The 18,576-nt window shown below is 51.8% G+C and overlaps 7 protein-coding genes across 7 annotated transcripts; 2 read left to right on the top strand and 5 right to left on the bottom strand.

The window, feature by feature from the left end:
• Positions 1 to 64: 64 nt before the first annotated feature.
• DSM5745_10937 (kynurenine--oxoglutarate transaminase) lies at positions 65 to 1,711 on the bottom strand (the record flags this gene model as incomplete). The annotated part of the gene is made up of 8 exons (XM_026752953.1): positions 65 to 355; positions 407 to 830; positions 875 to 888; positions 939 to 1,165; positions 1,212 to 1,317; positions 1,367 to 1,451; positions 1,518 to 1,586; positions 1,638 to 1,711. 8 exons carry the CDS (start codon positions 1,709 to 1,711, stop codon positions 65 to 67), a joined length of 1,290 nt encoding a protein of 429 aa, XP_026598591.1.
• Positions 1,712 to 2,445: 734 nt separating this feature from the next.
• Positions 2,446 to 4,029, top strand: DSM5745_10936 (ssDNA-dependent ATPase MGS1; the record flags this gene model as incomplete). Its single annotated transcript, XM_026752952.1, has 1 exon — positions 2,446 to 4,029. The coding sequence occupies one exon, from the start codon at positions 2,446 to 2,448 to the stop codon at positions 4,027 to 4,029; it is 1,584 nt and encodes a 527-aa protein (XP_026598590.1).
• A 462-nt stretch (positions 4,030 to 4,491) lies between these two features.
• cdc31 (putative cell division control protein Cdc31) lies at positions 4,492 to 5,308 on the top strand (the record flags this gene model as incomplete). Its single annotated transcript, XM_026752951.1, has 2 exons — positions 4,492 to 4,761; positions 4,823 to 5,308. The coding sequence occupies 2 exons, from the start codon at positions 4,492 to 4,494 to the stop codon at positions 5,306 to 5,308; spliced, it is 756 nt and encodes a 251-aa protein (XP_026598589.1).
• Positions 5,309 to 5,912: 604 nt separating this feature from the next.
• On the bottom strand, positions 5,913 to 8,501 carry admB (ADAM family of metalloprotease ADM-B; the record flags this gene model as incomplete). Its single annotated transcript, XM_026752950.1, has 2 exons — positions 5,913 to 8,377; positions 8,432 to 8,501. 2 exons carry the CDS (start codon positions 8,499 to 8,501, stop codon positions 5,913 to 5,915), a joined length of 2,535 nt encoding a protein of 844 aa, XP_026598588.1.
• A 642-nt stretch (positions 8,502 to 9,143) lies between these two features.
• On the bottom strand, positions 9,144 to 10,915 carry DSM5745_10933 (putative DNA polymerase iota; the record flags this gene model as incomplete). The annotated part of the gene is made up of 2 exons (XM_026752949.1): positions 9,144 to 10,820; positions 10,868 to 10,915. The coding sequence occupies 2 exons, from the start codon at positions 10,913 to 10,915 to the stop codon at positions 9,144 to 9,146; spliced, it is 1,725 nt and encodes a 574-aa protein (XP_026598587.1).
• Positions 10,916 to 14,861: 3,946 nt separating this feature from the next.
• On the bottom strand, positions 14,862 to 15,926 carry DSM5745_10932 (uncharacterized protein; the record flags this gene model as incomplete). Its single annotated transcript, XM_026752948.1, has 1 exon — positions 14,862 to 15,926. One exon carries the CDS (start codon positions 15,924 to 15,926, stop codon positions 14,862 to 14,864), a length of 1,065 nt encoding a protein of 354 aa, XP_026598586.1.
• Positions 15,927 to 17,007: 1,081 nt separating this feature from the next.
• On the bottom strand, positions 17,008 to 18,342 carry DSM5745_10931 (uncharacterized protein; the record flags this gene model as incomplete). Its single annotated transcript, XM_026752947.1, has 1 exon — positions 17,008 to 18,342. The coding sequence occupies one exon, from the start codon at positions 18,340 to 18,342 to the stop codon at positions 17,008 to 17,010; it is 1,335 nt and encodes a 444-aa protein (XP_026598585.1).
• Positions 18,343 to 18,576: the final 234 nt, after the last annotated feature.

Genomic DNA, 18,576 nt, shown 5'->3' with positions numbered 1-18,576 from the left:
AAAATGAAGTAAAGAGATCTATGGCTAGTTTTAGATTCAACAGATCATACCGAAATGTCCGGCTTTACCGCACGATGTACTTCTTCAGCCCGCGGAGTCGTTCCTTTGCTGTCTCGAGAATGTTATCCTCCTTGCACACGGCAAAGCGGAGGTAGTCCTCTGCAATATGGGAGTTGGCATCGGTGTAGAATTCTGTGGGGGGAATAGCAGCCACGCCGACTTCGTGGATGAGAAACCAGCAGAGCTTGAAGTCACGGGGCCGGCTCGCGACGTGGGGAGGGAAGGGGTAGTCCTCTGGGAGTTTGACGGAGGCCATGTTGGCGAGCACGAAGTAGCCACCTTCGGGGTCGGAGTACTAGTCAAGTTAGCAAGGAGGCACAGATGTAGCTATGGGAATGAAACGCACAGGAATGTTAAGCTCATCAAAGACTTGGCAGAACCGCTCCATCTTTCCCTTCATCTCCTCTCGGCTCTGATCCCAGAAACCCTGCTTGTCGGCCTCTTCAAAAGCAACGGCTGCTGCCTCTTGCAGAGGAGACACGCTGCTGTAGCAGATGCGGGTGTGTGCGCCGGCAACGTACTTGATCAGGTGCTCGGGCCCGATCAGGTAGCCAACACGCCAGCCGGTGGCGTAGAAAGCCTTTCCAGCTGAGCCAACGGTTAGTGTGCGCTCCCAGTATTCCGGCTTCATGGTGGCGATTCTGGTGAACGGGACATAGTAGAGACGGTCATAGACTTCGTCGGAGAGGATAATGAGGTTGTGCTTCACGGCGAGATCACCAATGCGCTCGAGCTCATCGCGCGAGAAGACTTTTCCAACAGGGTTGTGACTGCGCCATTAGCATTAGACCTGACTGGAGAAATGGAGGCTTACGGTGAGTTCAGGACCTGGAAGCGCATTAGAAATCGAGCGTACTATTTGCCATTGAGGAACTCACGATCATCTTAGTCTTGGAGTTTATCGTCTTCTCCAGCGCATCAAAGTCGATGCTCCATTCGGACGCAGGCAATGTCTTGATAGCGCCATCCTTTGGAGGTTGTAGAGGGACGTAGCGGATAGTACCACCAGGCATTTCGATGTTGCTGATGTACTGATCAAAAAAGGGTTCAAAAATGATGACCTCATCTCCTTGCTCAATGAAGCCCATGAAAGCGCTCAGCATTCCTTTCCAAGTCAGCGCATGTCCCATAGCCAGTGTAGATAACCTTACCCTCGTTCGCGCCGGTAGTGATTGTGACTTCGGTGTCCGGGTTCAGCTGGCGACCAAAGAACGGCGAGTATGCGTCGGCAAGAGCATTCTTGAGGCGTGGGCGGCCCTGTGTTAAGGTAAGTTGGAGCCCCATCGAATTTCTGGTGACGATGTACCTTCGTCGGCGAGTATTGGTTGCAGTCAACACGGTCGAGGGCAGCCTTCGCGGCATCTAGGGCAAACTGCGGGGGGTTGTAACCACTGGACAGCAAACACAATTAGTATACCGTAATCACACCCGCTGAAGTTGTGTTTAAGGTCACTCACAAGAAACCCTGACCCATGTTCACAATAGGCTGCTTAGGGGAAGCTGCAGCAGCTTCATTAACAATGGACCTGCAAGCCAATTAGACAACGCTCAGCGCATGCTGTTTGCAAATTCCATACCAAACATCCTGTCGCTGCCCTGCAACACGCTGTGCAGGTTTAAACGGGTCTGGACAAGCTGCAGTGGCCGACATTGCTCTAGCTCCAACTTGCAAACGCGGGGTGCGGGGATTGGGCCTTGATCTGGAGGAGTAGGAAAGAAGACTCAATGAAGTTGATGGTTTAGCAAGTGAAGTCAAAAAATGACAACCTGAGAGCATAGAGAATAACAAGAGGGGCAGCGTGCGGAGGAGGGGCAGATTGTAAATAAGGGAACGGAGGTTGGAGAATGAATCATCCCGCTTTTGACATCCCGGGACCAGAAATCTAGTTATCAGTGTTATTAGTGCCCTAATCTTTGTTTTGGAGTCCCTTTCCGCACTGCTACATAGCATGGACAAGGTATAATCAATAAAACACGCATGAGGAATATATTGCTTTTATGACGACATAGGAATATTATAGAAATTCACAAGATAACCTCATGTTCTAAGGTCTGCCTATACTCTGTGTTTATTATAACTTGTGGTAGGGAATCTATGAAGTTGTATTCACAGAGAGCCAGATATCTCAGCTGATCTTTGAACTGGAGGCTTGTATATACTGGAAAAGCGAGAATCTAATTGATTTAGGCTCCTTAGCTGCTTCTTGGAGTCTCAGGCACCCAGGCATCTAGCTGTACGTGACTAATCTATCAGGACGCGTTACACGCGTTGAAAGACTGATCAATCAACTCTGAGTGTCTTTGGACATTTATCCAAAATACCCATGACCTGCTCATTGCAGCATCTTTCTCTGACGCGCAGGTTGGCTGTCGGTGACTGAAAACATGGTGTCCTGCCCGATTTGTTCGAAACCAGTCTCCTCGCTTCGTATCAACGATCACATCGACTCGGACTGCCAGCAGTTTATCGAAGAGCCGACATCGAGCGCCGGCGATCCCCCTCCATCGCAGAAAGCTCCAGTTCCAGCCTTCTTCCAGCCATCTTCCGCGCGTAAAGCCTCTACATCGCGCGATGTTCATTCCGATGCCTCTCCCCTCCGCAACCTAAACGGCAAGAGAACGGTGACGTTAAATGGCGGCCCATCAGATGATACCACACGATCACAACGAGATGAAGCCTCGGAACCAGCTCCTAAGAAACCTAAGGTTAATGCCTTCCAAAGAGCCGCACCACTAGCCGAGCGTATGCGCCCTCGTACACTGGACGAAGTATGTGGTCAGGAACTTGTTGGCCCAACGGGTGTGCTGCGAGGTCTTATCGAGGAAGATCGAGTGCCCAGCATGATTCTGTGGGGAGGGCCAGGAACTGGGAAGACAACAATAGCGAGAGTTATCGCATCTATGGTTGGAAGCAGATTCGTGGAGATCAACAGTACAAGCAGCGGGGTCGCAGAGTGCAAGAAGATATTCGCCGATGCGAAGAGCGAGCTTGGTCTGACGGGGCGGAAAACTATCATATTCTGCGACGAAATACATAGATTCTCAAAGTCTCAACAGGATGTTTTCTTGGGTCCAGTCGAGAGTGGTCAGGTTACGCTTATCGGCGCGACCACTGAGAACCCCTCGTTTAAAGTGCAGAACGCGCTGCTCTCCAGATGCAGGACTTTTACCCTATCGAAGCTTACCGACGAGGATATTAGGGCAATCTTGGACCGCGCCCTTAAAACCGAAGGGCCAAACTACTCACCGTCTGCCCTGGTCGACGATGAGCTGCTTGATTATCTAGCCAAATTTGCCGACGGAGATGCGCGAACGTCACTCAACCTTTTAGAGCTCGGAATGAATCTTTCAAAACGGCCTGGAATCAACAAAAACGAAATTAAACGCGCTCTAACAAAGACGCTTGTGTACGACCGCGCGGGCGACCAGCATTATGATACCATTTCTGCTTTTCACAAGTCTATCCGCGGCAGCGACCCGGATGCCTCGCTGTACTATCTTGCCCGCATGATACAATCAGGAGAAGATCCTCTATATATTGCGCGGCGTCTAATAGTCGTCGCCTCCGAGGATATAGGGTTGGCTGACAACAGCATGTTGACACTGGCTATCTCAACCCATGCCGCGGTGGAGAAGATTGGTCTTCCCGAAGCGCGGATCAATCTCGCACATGCCACGGTGGCTATGGCGCTGTCGCCTAAGAGTACTCGTGCGTATCGAGGCCTCAACAATGCTTTTGCTGCTCTCTCGGAGCCGGGGATCGCAGGCTTGCCGATCCCAATCCACCTGCGCAATGCCCCTACGCGACTGATGAAGGAGTTAGGATACGGAAAAGAGTATAAGTACAATCCGAATTATAGAAATGGCGAGGTGGTGCAGGACTACCTCCCGGAGAAGTTGCAAAATAGGAAATTCTTGGAGGACTTGGACCTTGGGACGCAGGTTGATCCCGATCTCAAGTTTAGGTGAATTGGTTGCACGTATTACTTGCAGCCGGACCGCTGCCTCAACGTCAAGGGATTCGCCCTTGCTTCACGATCTGATACCCATACTGCTGCCACTAAGCGCAGATAGAAGCTTGAATAAAACAAAAACAATCTATACTAAGCAAGTCAAACAATACTCGATCTAGCGTACACCTGCGGAGTCCAGCTGGGCCTGTTGTATAGACGAATCTGGCCAATCAGAAGCCGCAGCGCCCACCGCTCCGCGTCGCGTCTCAGCATCGAAACTGCCTGGCAACCGCAAACAAAAGACAAAGACAAAGATCCAGACAATCACCCTTCACTCTCCGCTTACACTGTTCAAGGCTCCTCTCCTCACTCGAGTCCGGAGTACCACCGCATGCATCATTGCTGTTTCGGTCTCCGCAATCAATTCTTCCGCCCGCGCCCTTAACTGTCAACACCGCAGTAACATCGGGCTTTCGCCATGGCCTCCTCCGGCCAACCGTTCGGGTCGCGCTCCTACAACACAGGCAAGCTGCCTGACCGATCATTGAATCAGAACACGATCCCATTCAGCGCTTCCTCATTTACTCGACGCGGACTAGGCGCCGCCCAGAGTGACTTTGTACCCGACGCCGCGAAATCAGCCCAGCAACCTCCTCAGCAACAAGTACATGCGCAGACACATAACCCCACACAAGAGAACTCATTAAACCGATTGACGGAAGAGCAGCGCGAGGAGATTAACGAGGCTGTACGTGTTGGCCTCTATTCACATTCCGCCCGGCATGCGCTAACTGATTCTACCCTGCCAGTTCACCCTCTTCGATCTCGATCGCGACCGCCATCTAGACTACCATGAGCTCCGAGTTGCATTCCGCGCCCTCGGCTTCACCCTTCCGAAACAAGAACTCATCTCCCTCTTAACGACGTATGGTGTCCCCCGCCCACAGGTCCAACAGCAGGCCGCAGCGCAACAGTCTCAACAACAGCCGAAAGCCGCTCCCACGACGAACCCCCAGCACCCGTCCAACCTGCTTATGCCGCTATCTGCGTTCCAAGCGGTGACCGCTGTGAAGATCCTTGAGCGAGACCCGCGGGACGAGATACTCCGTGCGTTTGAGCTCTTCGATGAGGGCGGGAAAGGGTACATTGACCTCGAGGACCTGCGTCGTGTAGCGCGGGAGCTGGGCGAGACTGGACTGGAAGAGGAGGAACTGCGTGCTATGATTGAAGAGTTTGATCTCGAGGGGGTTGGTGGTGTGACGAGGGAGGCTTTTGTGAGTATTTGTTGGCAGTGACCCTAATGCTAGGGTTGTCATTTGTCACGAATGTCAATATGCATGTGACATATTGGAAATAAGGTTGTTCATGCGGTTCTCTCTGTATTCCAGGCTTGATCTTCTTGTTGTTCCTGGGCATTGGTGGGCGCCGATTGACTGGGTTTTGTTTACTTGCGTGTCCATATTTTGGTTGTTTGCTTTAATGTATGCGCTTAGCTCTCCTACAGGTTTAGGAATCTTGGATGTCCAGTATTTTCCACTTCGATTGGGTTTGCTTTCTTCTGGAACACGGCAAAAGGACATGTGCATCATTAGTCCATCTGAATTTATTTGCCAAAAAAAAAGAGATAAAGAAACAGGACCTTTTATTTCCTTTATCCACGAGAAAAGGCGACGAAATGCTATATAAGGAGTATAATCTAGACCCCAAACTATGACCGGAGACAGTAGTAGTACCCAAGAAGTGACAAAAAAGACAAGAAAATATATGCAACGATCCGAAACCCAAGGGATCAAGGTATACCGGAGCGCCAAACCCAGCCCGCATTAATGCAACTATGCAATCAATCATATTGGTATATCCAAAAAAAACCAGATCTAATGCTTACTCCGTATACAGCGCCTATGCATACCGCGCTGTCTGCGTGTATCCCGGCGGCGGGCCATCAGGGTAGCTAGGATACGGAGACGGCATAGGCCCTGGACCACGCTGAGGCCCAGGTCCAGGGTAAGGCCCGTACGGACCCGGATAGGGGCCCTGAGGCGGCGGACCCTGGGGAACCTGCCCGTATCCTGGCCCGGGGGAGCGGGATAGTCTTCGCATTTGCGTCTGCTGAGGTTGAGGGGGCATTTGGCGCGGCCAGGCGCCGTACGCAGTTGGAACAGGTGGCATTGGTTTCATGGTATACCGGGATCTTCTGCAGCGTCTGAAGAGGCAGATTAAAATAGCGAGAACGATAAGCCCGCCGACACCTGCAACAACGGGGATGATGATATTCTTGTGCGCCTCGATCCAGGATTTCCCGCCCTCGCAGGAGCCGTTGCGGCACCGCCCGCCATTCTCGCAGGGCGTGCCGTCGATGTAGTTCTGAGAATTCGTCATGCATTGGATCGTGCCGAAGCTTGAGCCCCCAGAGACGGAGCAGTAGATCTGGCACGAGGGAAACTGGCTATTGTCGCAGGCGGTGGTGTCGTTTGTGCCGTATTCCGAGGACAGCATGTTGCGGCATTGTTCGTCGCGGCTGGTGCATTGGCCGCTGGCGCATTGAAGGTCCCCTGAGCCACAGGAGTCGCCGTCCTTTTTGTAGGTGTCTGTTGGGCAGGTGGAGGAGTTGCCCGTACATGTTTCTTGGATGTCGCATTCGCCGGTGCTGGGGCGGCAGACGGTGCTTGCGGCTGAGAATTGGCAGGAGGTGCAGCAGCCATCGTTGGCGTCGTCGCAGACGGACCCGTCGGTAAACTTGCAGGTGCTTGCGTTACAGCACGCGTTATCACCGCAGCTGTCAGAGCCGCCGCAGTCGCAGTCCTCGCCTTCTTCGACGATGCCGTTGCCGCATTGAGCGCCGGTAAAGCTGACGATGCCTTTGTTATCGGAGAGACATTCCGAGTTGACGCTGTTCCGGCCAAGTGCGGAGCAGACGTTGCCGACTGTGCATTGTGAGAATTTGCTTATGTCGGCGCCGGTGCTGGGGTTCATGATGTAGTCTCCGCCAGCGCTACATGTGCTTGTGCTCAGCGGACAGCATCCTGAATTAGATGATGAGGACTGTTGGTTGGAGCTGCATGTTTGGTCTGTGCAGTCATGGACAGCTCCAAAAGTGTGGCCAGATTCGTGGGCGAAGATCTGCCATCCAGCGGTGCCGGTAGACACGACAACATTGGTCCCGCTGACCGAACCAGAGGCTTTGTTGTTGCATAGCTGACCCAGCCATGCCAGGCCAACCTCCGCACCGGTGTTGCAGTCGCTCATCAAGGTCCAGTATGCGTTATCATCTGACTGCTCCCCGCGCCAGTCGGAGAACAAATCTAACCGTTGAGTGATGTTGCCTTGCGAGCATGGCATGTTCCATTGGACGGCAGAGGAGGAAGTATCTGAGCACTCTCTATCTGTGATCGTCAAGTTCCGTAAGCCGAGGGAGATGTTGAAAGAGCTCTCAAAGACATCCGAGGCGCTGTTAACCATGCTAACCACTGACGATTGAACGTCATCCTTACCATCGAATTTCTCCCAAAATGAGCAGTCCGTCGCAACTCCAACCAAAGCCACTTTTTTCGTATTTGGGCAGCCACTCGTATCACCAATCGTGGCTTGTAGATTAACTCCACCACCGTTGCCAGTCACAGTATTGATGTCGTTTCGTTTGCTGAAGCCTAGACCAAAGAGGTCGGCCATTGGCATAGAAGCCCAACTACTCTTTTGCTCGGTGAAAGACCGTAGGACAGGGTGCTCGGGATCCGAATTAAATTCAAGCTTGTCGGCCTCACACGTAGAGCCAATCGTATTCCAGCGTGATTCGAGTTCATGCTCGTCGTCCTTCGTTAGGGATCGTTTAAGGTCTGTACGTCCAGGAGTCTCGGCCCGTAGCAAGTCCGAGTCGCGGTAAAACACCATGTACTCTTCATCCTGTCTAGGGATCTCAACATCCTGAGGGCGCTTCCTTTGGAGATAGGTTGTTTGCAACTGAACATGGTGGTTGTCGCCGCGGATGTTAAAGACGCCCTCGAAGAGCGGCCGAGGGCCGTCTTCCTTTATGTATATCCTCGTCCATCCAGCAGGCTCCCACGTCCCTTGTCCCTTCCCACGTCCGATTAACGTCCTTCCCTTGAAGACCTTGTGCTTATCTCGCAATATCGGCTCTTCCGTATGGATCTTGCCGTCCGCACCGAGGTACTGCACATATGCATCGTCGGCAAGAATATCGTGATTCGGCTCCAACTCGAGCTTTATCCGCTGATCCTTGTCCCGTATCGTAAACGTGATATCGAAATGTGAAAGATGGTCAACGCGGTTCGTTTTCGACGCCGCCTTGATCGTTGGTTGCTCGAGTGAGGATACTCGTCGAATAGCGTTCGGCGCCTGCGATCGGGCTTTTATCAGATTAGCACGGTCCAAGAGATTCATACAATGGCCAGGTAGCCTACCTTGTACGCCATCTGTGAAGAGCGACAGGACGCCGACAACCAGCGGTATTACCGGGTTGAGAAGCCTCATGGCTAGTATGTTGAACGAACGGCCGCAAATACTCCGTACAGAAGTAACGACAGAAATTGATCGAAGGGGTCCAAAAAGGGTCCAAGAAAAGGGGCGATTAGATTAATCCAGTGCGCTTCTCCAATTCATCGCATACCAAGACCGGATACCAGGCAACAGCGAAAGAACAATGGTCCGATTCGACTCGTTTCGAGCTCCGCGGAACTCAAGAGAGTGAAACAACAATCTCCAGAACCCTGACACCCAAGAGGCAACCTGATGACTCTCCCGGCAGCTTCCGACTCCGCCTGGACTTTGGAGGATATGGATCTCAGAGTGAGCTGATCGGAGACGGCGCGGAGGTAACGGAGACGATTGAGGCTGTGCTGGAACGGGGGCGCAGGCGGCTTGGCGTGGCAACAGCGACAATGAATCCAACAACGATAAATTCTATGGGAAACGAGACAGACGAAAAAGAAGAATAGGAAAGGGAAAGCATAGGTGAAGAAAGAGGGGAAGAGATGATAAAACAAAGGAGAGTTGTTTGTAAGCCAAGGAATGGTTGGCACTGCAACGGCGCTTACAGACACCAACTAGAGGCTTATGCTTACCCCGGGCGTACTCTGGGCGACGCTCTTGCGCTGATGAGCTGCAGTTCTAAAATTAATAATTTTTAGAACTAGAGTGGTATAATTTGTGTGCAAGGAGCGCAAAATGAGGTATCATCGCACCGCAGATTGTACACGGTACACAAGGCATGTTTTCTTCCTCGCCGTCACTTTCCCACGAGGCTTCTGATGCTACAGTCGGCGATGATTGTGGGACGGATGTATTTTGCCCTGCTGATATATGCGCCGAGGAGATATATTTGTGCTCCGTCTCCTGCCGTTGGAACATCTTGCTGATATCTCGGCCGCTGTTGTGTTTGCCATCGCCCGCCGCTTCGGCCATGTTTGTTACTGCAAGGTTTAGAACGCGCAAGTTCCAACCAGTTCTCTCTCGATGGAGCTTGCGAAACATAGGGATGGCCGCCTCCTGGACAAGCCGTTCGGCTAGAGCGTCTACGGACTCATCAAGGTTAAAAACATACTGAGGGAGTGGTGCCGAATGCGATATGCGGCTGTAGCTGCGCGTTTGCGTAACATCTGAGCCTGGAGTTGGCCGTGGAATGGTAGACAAGCGCAGGGTTCGCGGTCGAGCAAGCCATCGAACTCCTGTTCTTTCGCGCAACTCAGGCCCCTGGGAGGCGCTACCTTCAGGGTCGCTGTGGCTTTTCGTCAAATCCATCCTCATTCGGCGGATCAAGCTGGCTGAAAGCGATAGCATCTCTTTGCGAACAGCCTCGAAATCATTCAAATAGCCGTACGAGTTCTCAATGCTGATTTGGGTTGGTGTGTCACGGGCTTCGCCGACCTGGGTGTTGTCAACTCCATGCAGTAATCTCCAGAATCTCATTCCGATGTCTCGAGGGGCGCCAGGTCCGCCTAGAATCTTTTCTAGAAGCGAAGGGCCCACTCCGGGGGTTAAGCGAACATCACGAACCGTGACTTTGTCTTCGTCCACGGATTGGTTCGAAGTCGTAACATAAGAGATGAGTTTGCGAGAAAGTTTAGAACCAATTCCAGGGATTGCTCGTATCTCACGCGAGTCAAGAAAACTAAGCACGTTGCTCTCATGGCCTTTTGCTGAGCCATAAGGTGGGAGTAGCGTCGTCTGACTGTTTGGTTTATGAACACTGCCCACTACTTTGGCTAGAAGTTTCGAAGTCGAGATACCCACCGTAGCAGTATAGCCCTTCTGGTCTTCCAGTTGACCACGAAGGTACCCAGCGAGATGGGAGGCAAGGCGAAGTTTCAGGTAGAGGTGAGAGTCAGCTTCGGAGAGAGTAGCTTCAGATTCAACCGGATAGGTAGGGCCATATACTGTAGTGGCATCAAAAGCAAAACCAACTGTAGGGTCTTGTTTGTCCAAATGGAAGAACGAATTCGCCAAGTCATTAGAGTTCAATAAACCTGCATTATAAGTAATCATATCCGTAACATCCATGAATATCTCATCAAAACCCAGCTTCTCGACTCTCTCGCCCCAGACAAACCCTCTCAGAAAGAGGTAGAGGTCTTTGGACGCATCTCGAAATTTGGTGAGATCTTCTCCGAGGACGATAACGACGTCTGGACAGACCTGTTTGGCTTCTTTGATCAACTGGAGTTTGCGCAATCCTCGCCGTCGAGCTTCATAGTTACAAGTAACTACGATTTGCTTTTGCTGAACAGCTAACGGGAGCGTTTTCAGTATCGGCTGCTCGGCCTCGAAGACAGAGGCATAGAAACAGTCGTAATCCTGGAAGGGTCAGTACCCTGCGTTTCGAGGTACAGTGGCGGACTCACGAAGTGAAGTATAATGCGCTGGTCATCTCTCAGCGGAGCGGCCGCCATTTACTCATCTCGTTACTTGATCGCCCTGAATGCAAAGGATGTTTTGAATTGATCCGAAAGGCTCGGGATGAAGTGTCTCCATGTCACGTGACGTGCTAGCGATGTCCAATTGCAACTCGATTCATTCTAGTTGCACACTCGCAGGTCCCAGAAGAAGATGGCTGCAAAACACTGAATGGCCAAGTCAAATCTCATCTGACTCTGTGATGGTCGAATGGATATGAGCATTGTGCTGCACTCCGCAACGAAATCTTCTACATGGGCTGGACAGGCTGTGTCTGGTTTGAGCCCCAAATTTTGTGGGAGGCGCAATCCCCTTCAGAGCTGCTGGGTAGCCGCTTGGATCCCTCGCTGGTGAAATTTTGGGACGCGCATACTGAAACCCGAGAGGCGATAGAAACAAGGGTTTAGCATACCTGTTCTACTCCATTAGGGGTCTATCTTCAGCGGATTACATGCAGTCGATCCGGCGGTTTGAGGCCTGTAATGATGATGACAACGATCGATTTCCGATACTTTACCCATCCAGCGGCTTTAGCCATCATGAGGATAAGGGCATTGTGGAGGGATTTACCGCTTTATCTCCAGTCCAGACTTCCCATGAGATCAGATCGGCTGACTGCTATACATGTTGTATTCTCGGCCTTGCTTGAACGCTTATAGCGATCTCACGGCCAATGTCAATCTGCTGGCAGATACAGATTATCAGCACGGCGTGGTGTTGGTCATTCCTAGACTACACGGTATCCACATGTACTATTGTCTTCACCATCGCCCGTGAATGTCGAGATGACTCCGGTCGTCTTTCTCTCCAGTCGGCTTAGAATAAGCTCCCGGCGGCCTGGTGTATATGCTTCTAATCAGTCTGGGTCCAAGACCATGGATTGGCTATTACTAACCCTTTGCATACCCTCTGGAAATAAACCAGGAAATCGCATTTGCCCCGGATAGATGGGTTCCATGTCAGAAACCGGAACAGGGATACCGAGTACTTGTCAGCCAACTCACCATCGATACACCGTTAGCATTTTCCACGATAGATACTTTTAATACCGTCATCCAAGGCGCTTACCATGTAGGGTTACCCTGAAATCGGGCTATTCACACAGCCGGGGGAGACGTATGGGACTGTCGAAGTCGCAAAAGTGACTCCCTGTTATCTCTATGATCGTACCGGTGCTGACATTGTAGGCATCGGAGAGCTCGAAACATCCTCACGGGCGGCCCTCGCCCGGCTCAACCCACTGCCCATGGCAGGCTCCTCCATTGAACCGAACACATACTCACCTACATCTTTATCACCATGATCCAAGTTCAGTTTATCCTGGTCCTCGTCCTTCGACTCAGACTCGGACTCCGGATTTGAAAGGCTTGCCGTGTGCGTTGGCACTGGAATACTGCTTCATCGACTCGAACTGCTCACGGAGATGGTCGATATGGTCATCGTCATATCTAGGAAGCTTGGCTGACTCCAACCGCCGCCTCTGGACCTCGACATAGCACTCGCTGCATAACTGGACGAGACGGTAAATCAGCAAGAAAATACGCCATGCGCAGTTACAGGAAACCACAGATTCAACACACCTGACTCTTTCTATAAAGTCGAGTGAAGCCATCGAACGAGGAAGGGAATGTCGAGTCGAGATGACTGCATTCAGGTGGCGGTCCGAAGATGTTTGCATTGCAGTAAACGTCATACACACCACTGTCCGGGACATGGGCATCAACCTTCTTATTCCCAGGACTGTGATTCTCTGTACAATCACTTACTTTGCGTACTCGTCCCACTCTTGCATCCTGAGTGTGCACCAGTTGGAAGCACTATCTTGTAAACAGACCGAGTCATAGCCCTCTAACCAAGCAGTCGGGATTGACTTTGCCAGGGGATAACCACCCAGTCTCACACTGTTTCTCCCTTACAGCTCTCATCAACTGCTGCCACCCACGCGGTCAGAGATTCTGCGCACCTGGTCGTGCATAGATTGGAGATTTCCGTCCAGGTCCAGGCTTTGGTAGGTAAGTGTTAGACGAAAAGCAAGTGATGACAGCAGACTTGGGACCATGTACTGTATTTATCTGAATACATGGTTGCTGCTTTGGCTGCTGTTGCTCCATTATAAAAGACCGTTTGATTCCTATACGATGCCATGCTCTGTCAACAACGAATATGATATGAAGAAGGAGCCTGTCACTCACAATGCTCGGGGGCACTACTCTGATAGGCCATAAGTCTGCTACACAGTGTCTTTTTCTCTTGGCCTTCGAAATAGTTGAAAGCATGCTGCGCCTGGAGGGCCTGCAGCAGCCATGAACCGAAGCTGTTAAGCATTGGGGTCGAGCACTACTTGATATTCCCCGGTTTGAGTGGAAATACCAAAGCTAGGTCAAGGCCAGATTGAAGATACATTCAAGAAGGCATATAGGGGTAGCAGGAGACTTCACTTAGAACCCTCCAAGACCCTTGGCCTGGTTAGCGGTAGGACTAATCTGTGTAGGGCTGGCTGATATTATCAATAGGGGTACCTATGGTTCTAGCCTCATTGAATCAATCAACAAAGGCAGACCTACCTATCTCTAAACATCCTAGAATGTCCACTTTGCTAACTTCATCTCGCTCTCCTCTTTCTCTTATCCCTTAGCTCTCGCTAGGCACCACAGCTGCCTGAGACATTTCCCCCCTCCCCTGGGATTGTGGACTCTGTGTTCGTTCCTGCACCCCTCAGTCCCTCCACGTATCTATGGGGCCCCGGATTCTCTGATGGCCCATCATCCTCCAAACCTCGGCTTACGGAGGATTTCCATGACATAAAAGGCTCGTCAGCCTTCCAGTCAGTACGTCGCCTAGAGCACTCTTTACGAGTTTCCGGGGCTCCTGCTTCCCCCGTAATACATTATAAAGGCCCTGCCATGAGCGCTTCGCAGACGCACTCGACCCGACTTTGATGACCGAGAGACATGTACTTTCCGGTCCAACCATCACGCATGGCAGAATCCAGTGCCGGAAGCTCCGGTGTACCCAAAACACAATTTTCCTCACTGTCAGGCGATAAGCCTCGATGATGGGTTCATCGTGACCCCCAGTTTCATGTTAATACAACCAGGGGCATCAGCATCAAAATTGCCTCGTATTATCTTTTCATTTCTTCGTTGGATTGAGTTCAGGCTCGGCTTACCTACCCACCAAGGGGCAAGCTTGTCGCAACAATGAAATGGAAGGATTCGGCTGAAGTGCCCGGACGCTTTTACGACCATTACGTCCTGACTTGTCCATGCAAGGACTGCTCTTGCATCTTTACTCCGTACTCAAATGCATGACACAGGGAGAGAAACCTGATTCTACGGGCTTCCCAACCAACGAAGCGGTGTTCGTATTGGATTCAAGGTAGCTCAGCTCAGCTTAGCTTGGGTATAAGCACATGAAAAACCTGGAGACCTGACGCTGTTTCCAAGGTTAGACGTTGTACCAGACAACATAGCGCGTCTTTGCGGTGTAGCCAAAAAAAAAGATAGATTGATCAAGACCGAAGCGGCAGTGAAATTGTGCGTAAGATGCAATGGTATAATGAAATAAGACATGAGCGAATGGATAATTAGATAAAGTAAAAGTAGAAAAGTATATACGAAAGAAAGAAAAAAAAGTGGGCAAGACATGCAAGCGGCTTATGCTGCTGGTCCCACTCTCACTCCGCAGCGGAGGCTGGTATCCAAGAATATAGTAAGACTTGTCTATAAATAGGAAAAAATTGGCAACCTGGAACCGATATAGATACGGCGTGGTGTGTGTGCAAAGTGGTATGGTGACGAAGTCAATCCAATCCCGATGAGAAGAAAGGTAACGAATGCCAAAATGTTTCTATGATGGAGATGATGCATAAATCGTAAGCTGGGATGCGAGTAGACGCGCAGATGCAATGCAGATGCAGAGGGGTGCAGGTGGCTCCACTCGCTAGGTATTGGGGCGGTTTGGGGTCTGAGGGCTTTGAATCTGATGGTTCTGAAAGAGCGGTGTCATTGCGGTGTCATTGCGCGCCGGGAAAGTAGCCGGAGATGAAATAGATTGTGGTGGCTTGGATGGGGCCGTCACGGTAGTGTTGGGGGCCGGGTTGTTTGGTTCCTCCGGAGCTTGGTTCTCCCCTGTTTCTGATGGAATGGGCGGTTGGGTGTTTGTGTTTGACGTGGGAGGTGGTGACACTGATGACCCTGAGTCTGTGATGTTTGAGTTGCCCGCTTCTTCTAGTGGTCCGAGTGTCCATCTCCACTCGCGGCGGCGCTTGAGGCGGCCTTGCCGTGGTGTTTGTGGTGTTTGACTCTGTGAGGCGTAGGGGTCCTTCAATCCTTCCATGAGAGCAACTGCGCGAACTTGGCGCTCATTGCTGAGGTACTTTCGCTTCTTTTTCTTCTTGTCGGTGGATTGTTCGGTATTCGTTTCTTCGTCTGAGGGCGTGGTATCGGATGAGACGAGACTAGAAGTGGAGTAATCTGAATCATCGTCGGAGCTTGTTTCACAAGATCCAGATTCCGAGTCGGAGACAAGATCCGAGTGTCGTGCGGTGTACTTGACAGTCTTAATTTCCTCCTCGAGCGGATACCGGTAGCTGACCTGCTTCCTTGTTGGAAAAAAGACTCGGCGCGTCGTTGAACCATTGGACGGGCCGACTGAGTTTGAGCGCCTCTTGGTAGATTCCAAACATGAGTTGCGCAGGATGCTTTTCACCCCAATGGGTAGCTGGTATGGGTTGCTGGACGTATATGGCGAAGATGGTTTTGAGAAGCGATGATTAGAAGATCGAGACGGAGAGGCGGTTGCCGAAGGCGGATATGCAACGTCGTAGGCATTCTTGAAGGTGTTGCGCACGGTGGGAGATGCCGTGGGCCCAGTAGCTAGTGAAAGCGATAGACCTGTTGATGAGGTACTGAAGGACATGGGTAAAGACGAAGTCTGAAGCGTCAGTTTTGGTCTTGACAGCGCGGAGGGTCGGCTTGTCGCGTTCGAGGTGAGACCGCAGGCCATGCTGGAGTGCGGATGTGACACTGGCACAGTCGAGTGTGGATGTTGAGGAGTAATAGCAGGAGACATGGCTGGATGCGAAGCTGATGATGCTTCAGCGCTAGACGAGGAGGAGAGAGGAAGATGAGCAGCCGGAGGGGGCATTTGGGTTGCAAGCATGGCGGAGGCGGCGCAGACTGGCAAACAAACGGTGAGGGCCGCAGTGAGCAGGGATATGTAAGTAATATCCGGAGTGGGATATTATTATTATAAGAGAACAAAGACGAGCGCGAGGAGGCGCTGACTCTGGGTGACGAGGCAGGATTGGCGCAGCAGCAACGAGTCGACAGTCGGCGATGGCAGTGCGCCCCGCATGTGAGCGCCCAGAGGAGGAGCCGGTGGCTGGGAGGCGTCGGATGAAATGAACTTCAAACGGGGACACTCGTATATAAAAGATTCCAGAATCAAGACGACGATCGGCCGGGTCACGCAGTGGCGGAAAATTCGGACGCCAAAAAAAAAGAGAGACGAGCCGTTGAGCGAGAGGAAAACGAAGGAGAGTTGGAGTTGGGCACGGCGCTTCGAGGGGATTCCCAAATTAGTATCGGATGACGCTGCACTGCGGAGACTCGAGATACACACGGCAGAGAGGCCACTACAGTACGAACCAGCGATGGCTTAGGACACAAATATAGTCGGAAATCCACCCAAGACACATGAGATCTCAACAGTCTCCAGGCAAAAGCATTCTCCTCTCAGCTCCAGATCAGATCGGCTGAAGCAAAAAGTTGCCTCCCGAGTATAGAGGGCGATCGCAAATTGTGGCAGTTCTAATTATAGCGGGTGGTCTAGACTATACTGCCCGTGTTATACCTCCACCTGTCTTAGCCAACTTCTGTTCTGGCGATCTTTTACGATCTACGGAGTAATTGTCGTGGATCGTGATCCAATATTCATCGGAGATTGACAAACTTATTAATCCTATGTACAAACATCAAACATGATTGTTGTGAGAGTCCGAAGTTTGAGACTGAGAGAGGCTTCCCCGGACGCTCGCTCTCACAAAAACTCCGTTGCTCCGGATCTTCACTACACCATCAACGCATTATTGAGCCACCGACTCGCCATAGCTTGGTAGTGCCTCCCCCTTACCAGGATCATTTGGAACAGGGACAGGGCCAGGGCCAGGGGCGTACCCCGGCAACGCCCCCTCCACCTCCGGCTCCGGGAGAATCCTCACTTTATGCGAGAACCCCAGCTTGAACCTTTCCCCCGCGATCTCCCCCTCCATCTCCCACTTCAAGTCGTGCGAGCGGACAATGTTATACGTGAGCAGATCCGGGCCCAGACTGTTTGCAGGCAGCCGAACTCCCAGTATCTCGCCAATAGCGAAAGGTTCGGACTTCCCCCCAGGAATAACCGGAATTACTAGATTTGTGGTGCCGTTTATGATTGATGTGTTGGTCACTGGTGGAACAAGGCTCACGCTATCACCAGCCTTGGTGAAATTGTGCCGCTCGGCCTGCACTGTTGTCGTTGGCTTGACCTTGACCCGGAATGCGGTAATGAGTATATCCTGCTGGACGCCATGGATGGCCTCGCTCGTTGATTCTAGCAGTGGTTCCATGCTCAGCGTGATGGGGATTATCTGCTCATTGCCCACCTGCAGTGCATGAGGGAGAGACAGCGAAACGTTCAGCCCGATCTTCGGACACTTGGATGAATTGAACAACTGCCTCGTCTTCTGCCCGAAACTGACTTTGGTAGTCCCGGGTACTAGCCGGTATGACCACGTCGTATGATGTCTCTTGAACTCCCTCATATCGAAGTCCGTGATGGCCGTGCCGGGATGGACATTCCGCAACGGAAACGGGGCGATGGCATCATGAATGTCCGGCACTGTCTTGCCCTTATGCTGACGCGCGAGCTCAATCTTCGCTTCAACCCAGTACTCTGTAAAGGCATGGCACGCATCTCCGTGGATGAACGAGTTCCCGGTAAAGACTATGCTCGCCGGCGGCGGGAACATCGCCTCCAGGTGACCCCCGGGCGCAGCAAAATATTTCTGCTCCCACTCGCTCCGGATATCATGGACCAGCTCAGGGATCTTGATCGCAAACTGCCATGATTCCCCTGCGCCGCCTTGCGGGATATGCAACGGCTGCCCTGCAGTCAGAACATGTGTCTCCACTCCAGTCGGGGTGCTCAGGGCATTAAAGTTGGTCCGGTAGTAGTGCGTGGAGTTGTTCCTTCTGATACTGATCTTGGATTTACAGCGACCGCGAACTGTGACCGTGACCTTGGCTTCTGGCGCGACCCCTGGTGCCGTCCGGTAAACTCGGCCTGTGATTGTGTCGCCCGGCCGGTGCGGTTTGCCGTCTAACGGCTGTTCTAGGATTATCGCGAGGCGGGGTGTTGCAAGGGCAAGTGTTTCTGGCATTTTAGAGATTTGTATTTGGTTAAGATAAATAGAGCCGACATCGCATCCTTATAAGGTTACTATACTAGAGCCCTACACAGCCCCGCCCGGGGCGTTCTCGGATGGGGCCAAAAGGATCCAGATACCTCGCTGCAACCAATCCAACCAGTAGGATTCTGTGTTTCACATGGACATAGTTCGTTCTTGTTACGCCGAGGCTTGGTTAAGCATATTCCAGTCATGCAGTGAGCAGTT

The sequence above is a fragment of the Aspergillus mulundensis genome, assembly GCF_003369625.1.
Source record: "Aspergillus mulundensis strain DSM 5745 chromosome Unknown scaffold_17, whole genome shotgun sequence".
Classification (NCBI taxonomy): domain Eukaryota; kingdom Fungi; phylum Ascomycota; class Eurotiomycetes; order Eurotiales; family Aspergillaceae; genus Aspergillus; species Aspergillus mulundensis.
The sequence above is the reverse complement of the archived record's forward strand: the minus strand, read 5'-3'. Positions and strand labels throughout refer to the sequence as shown.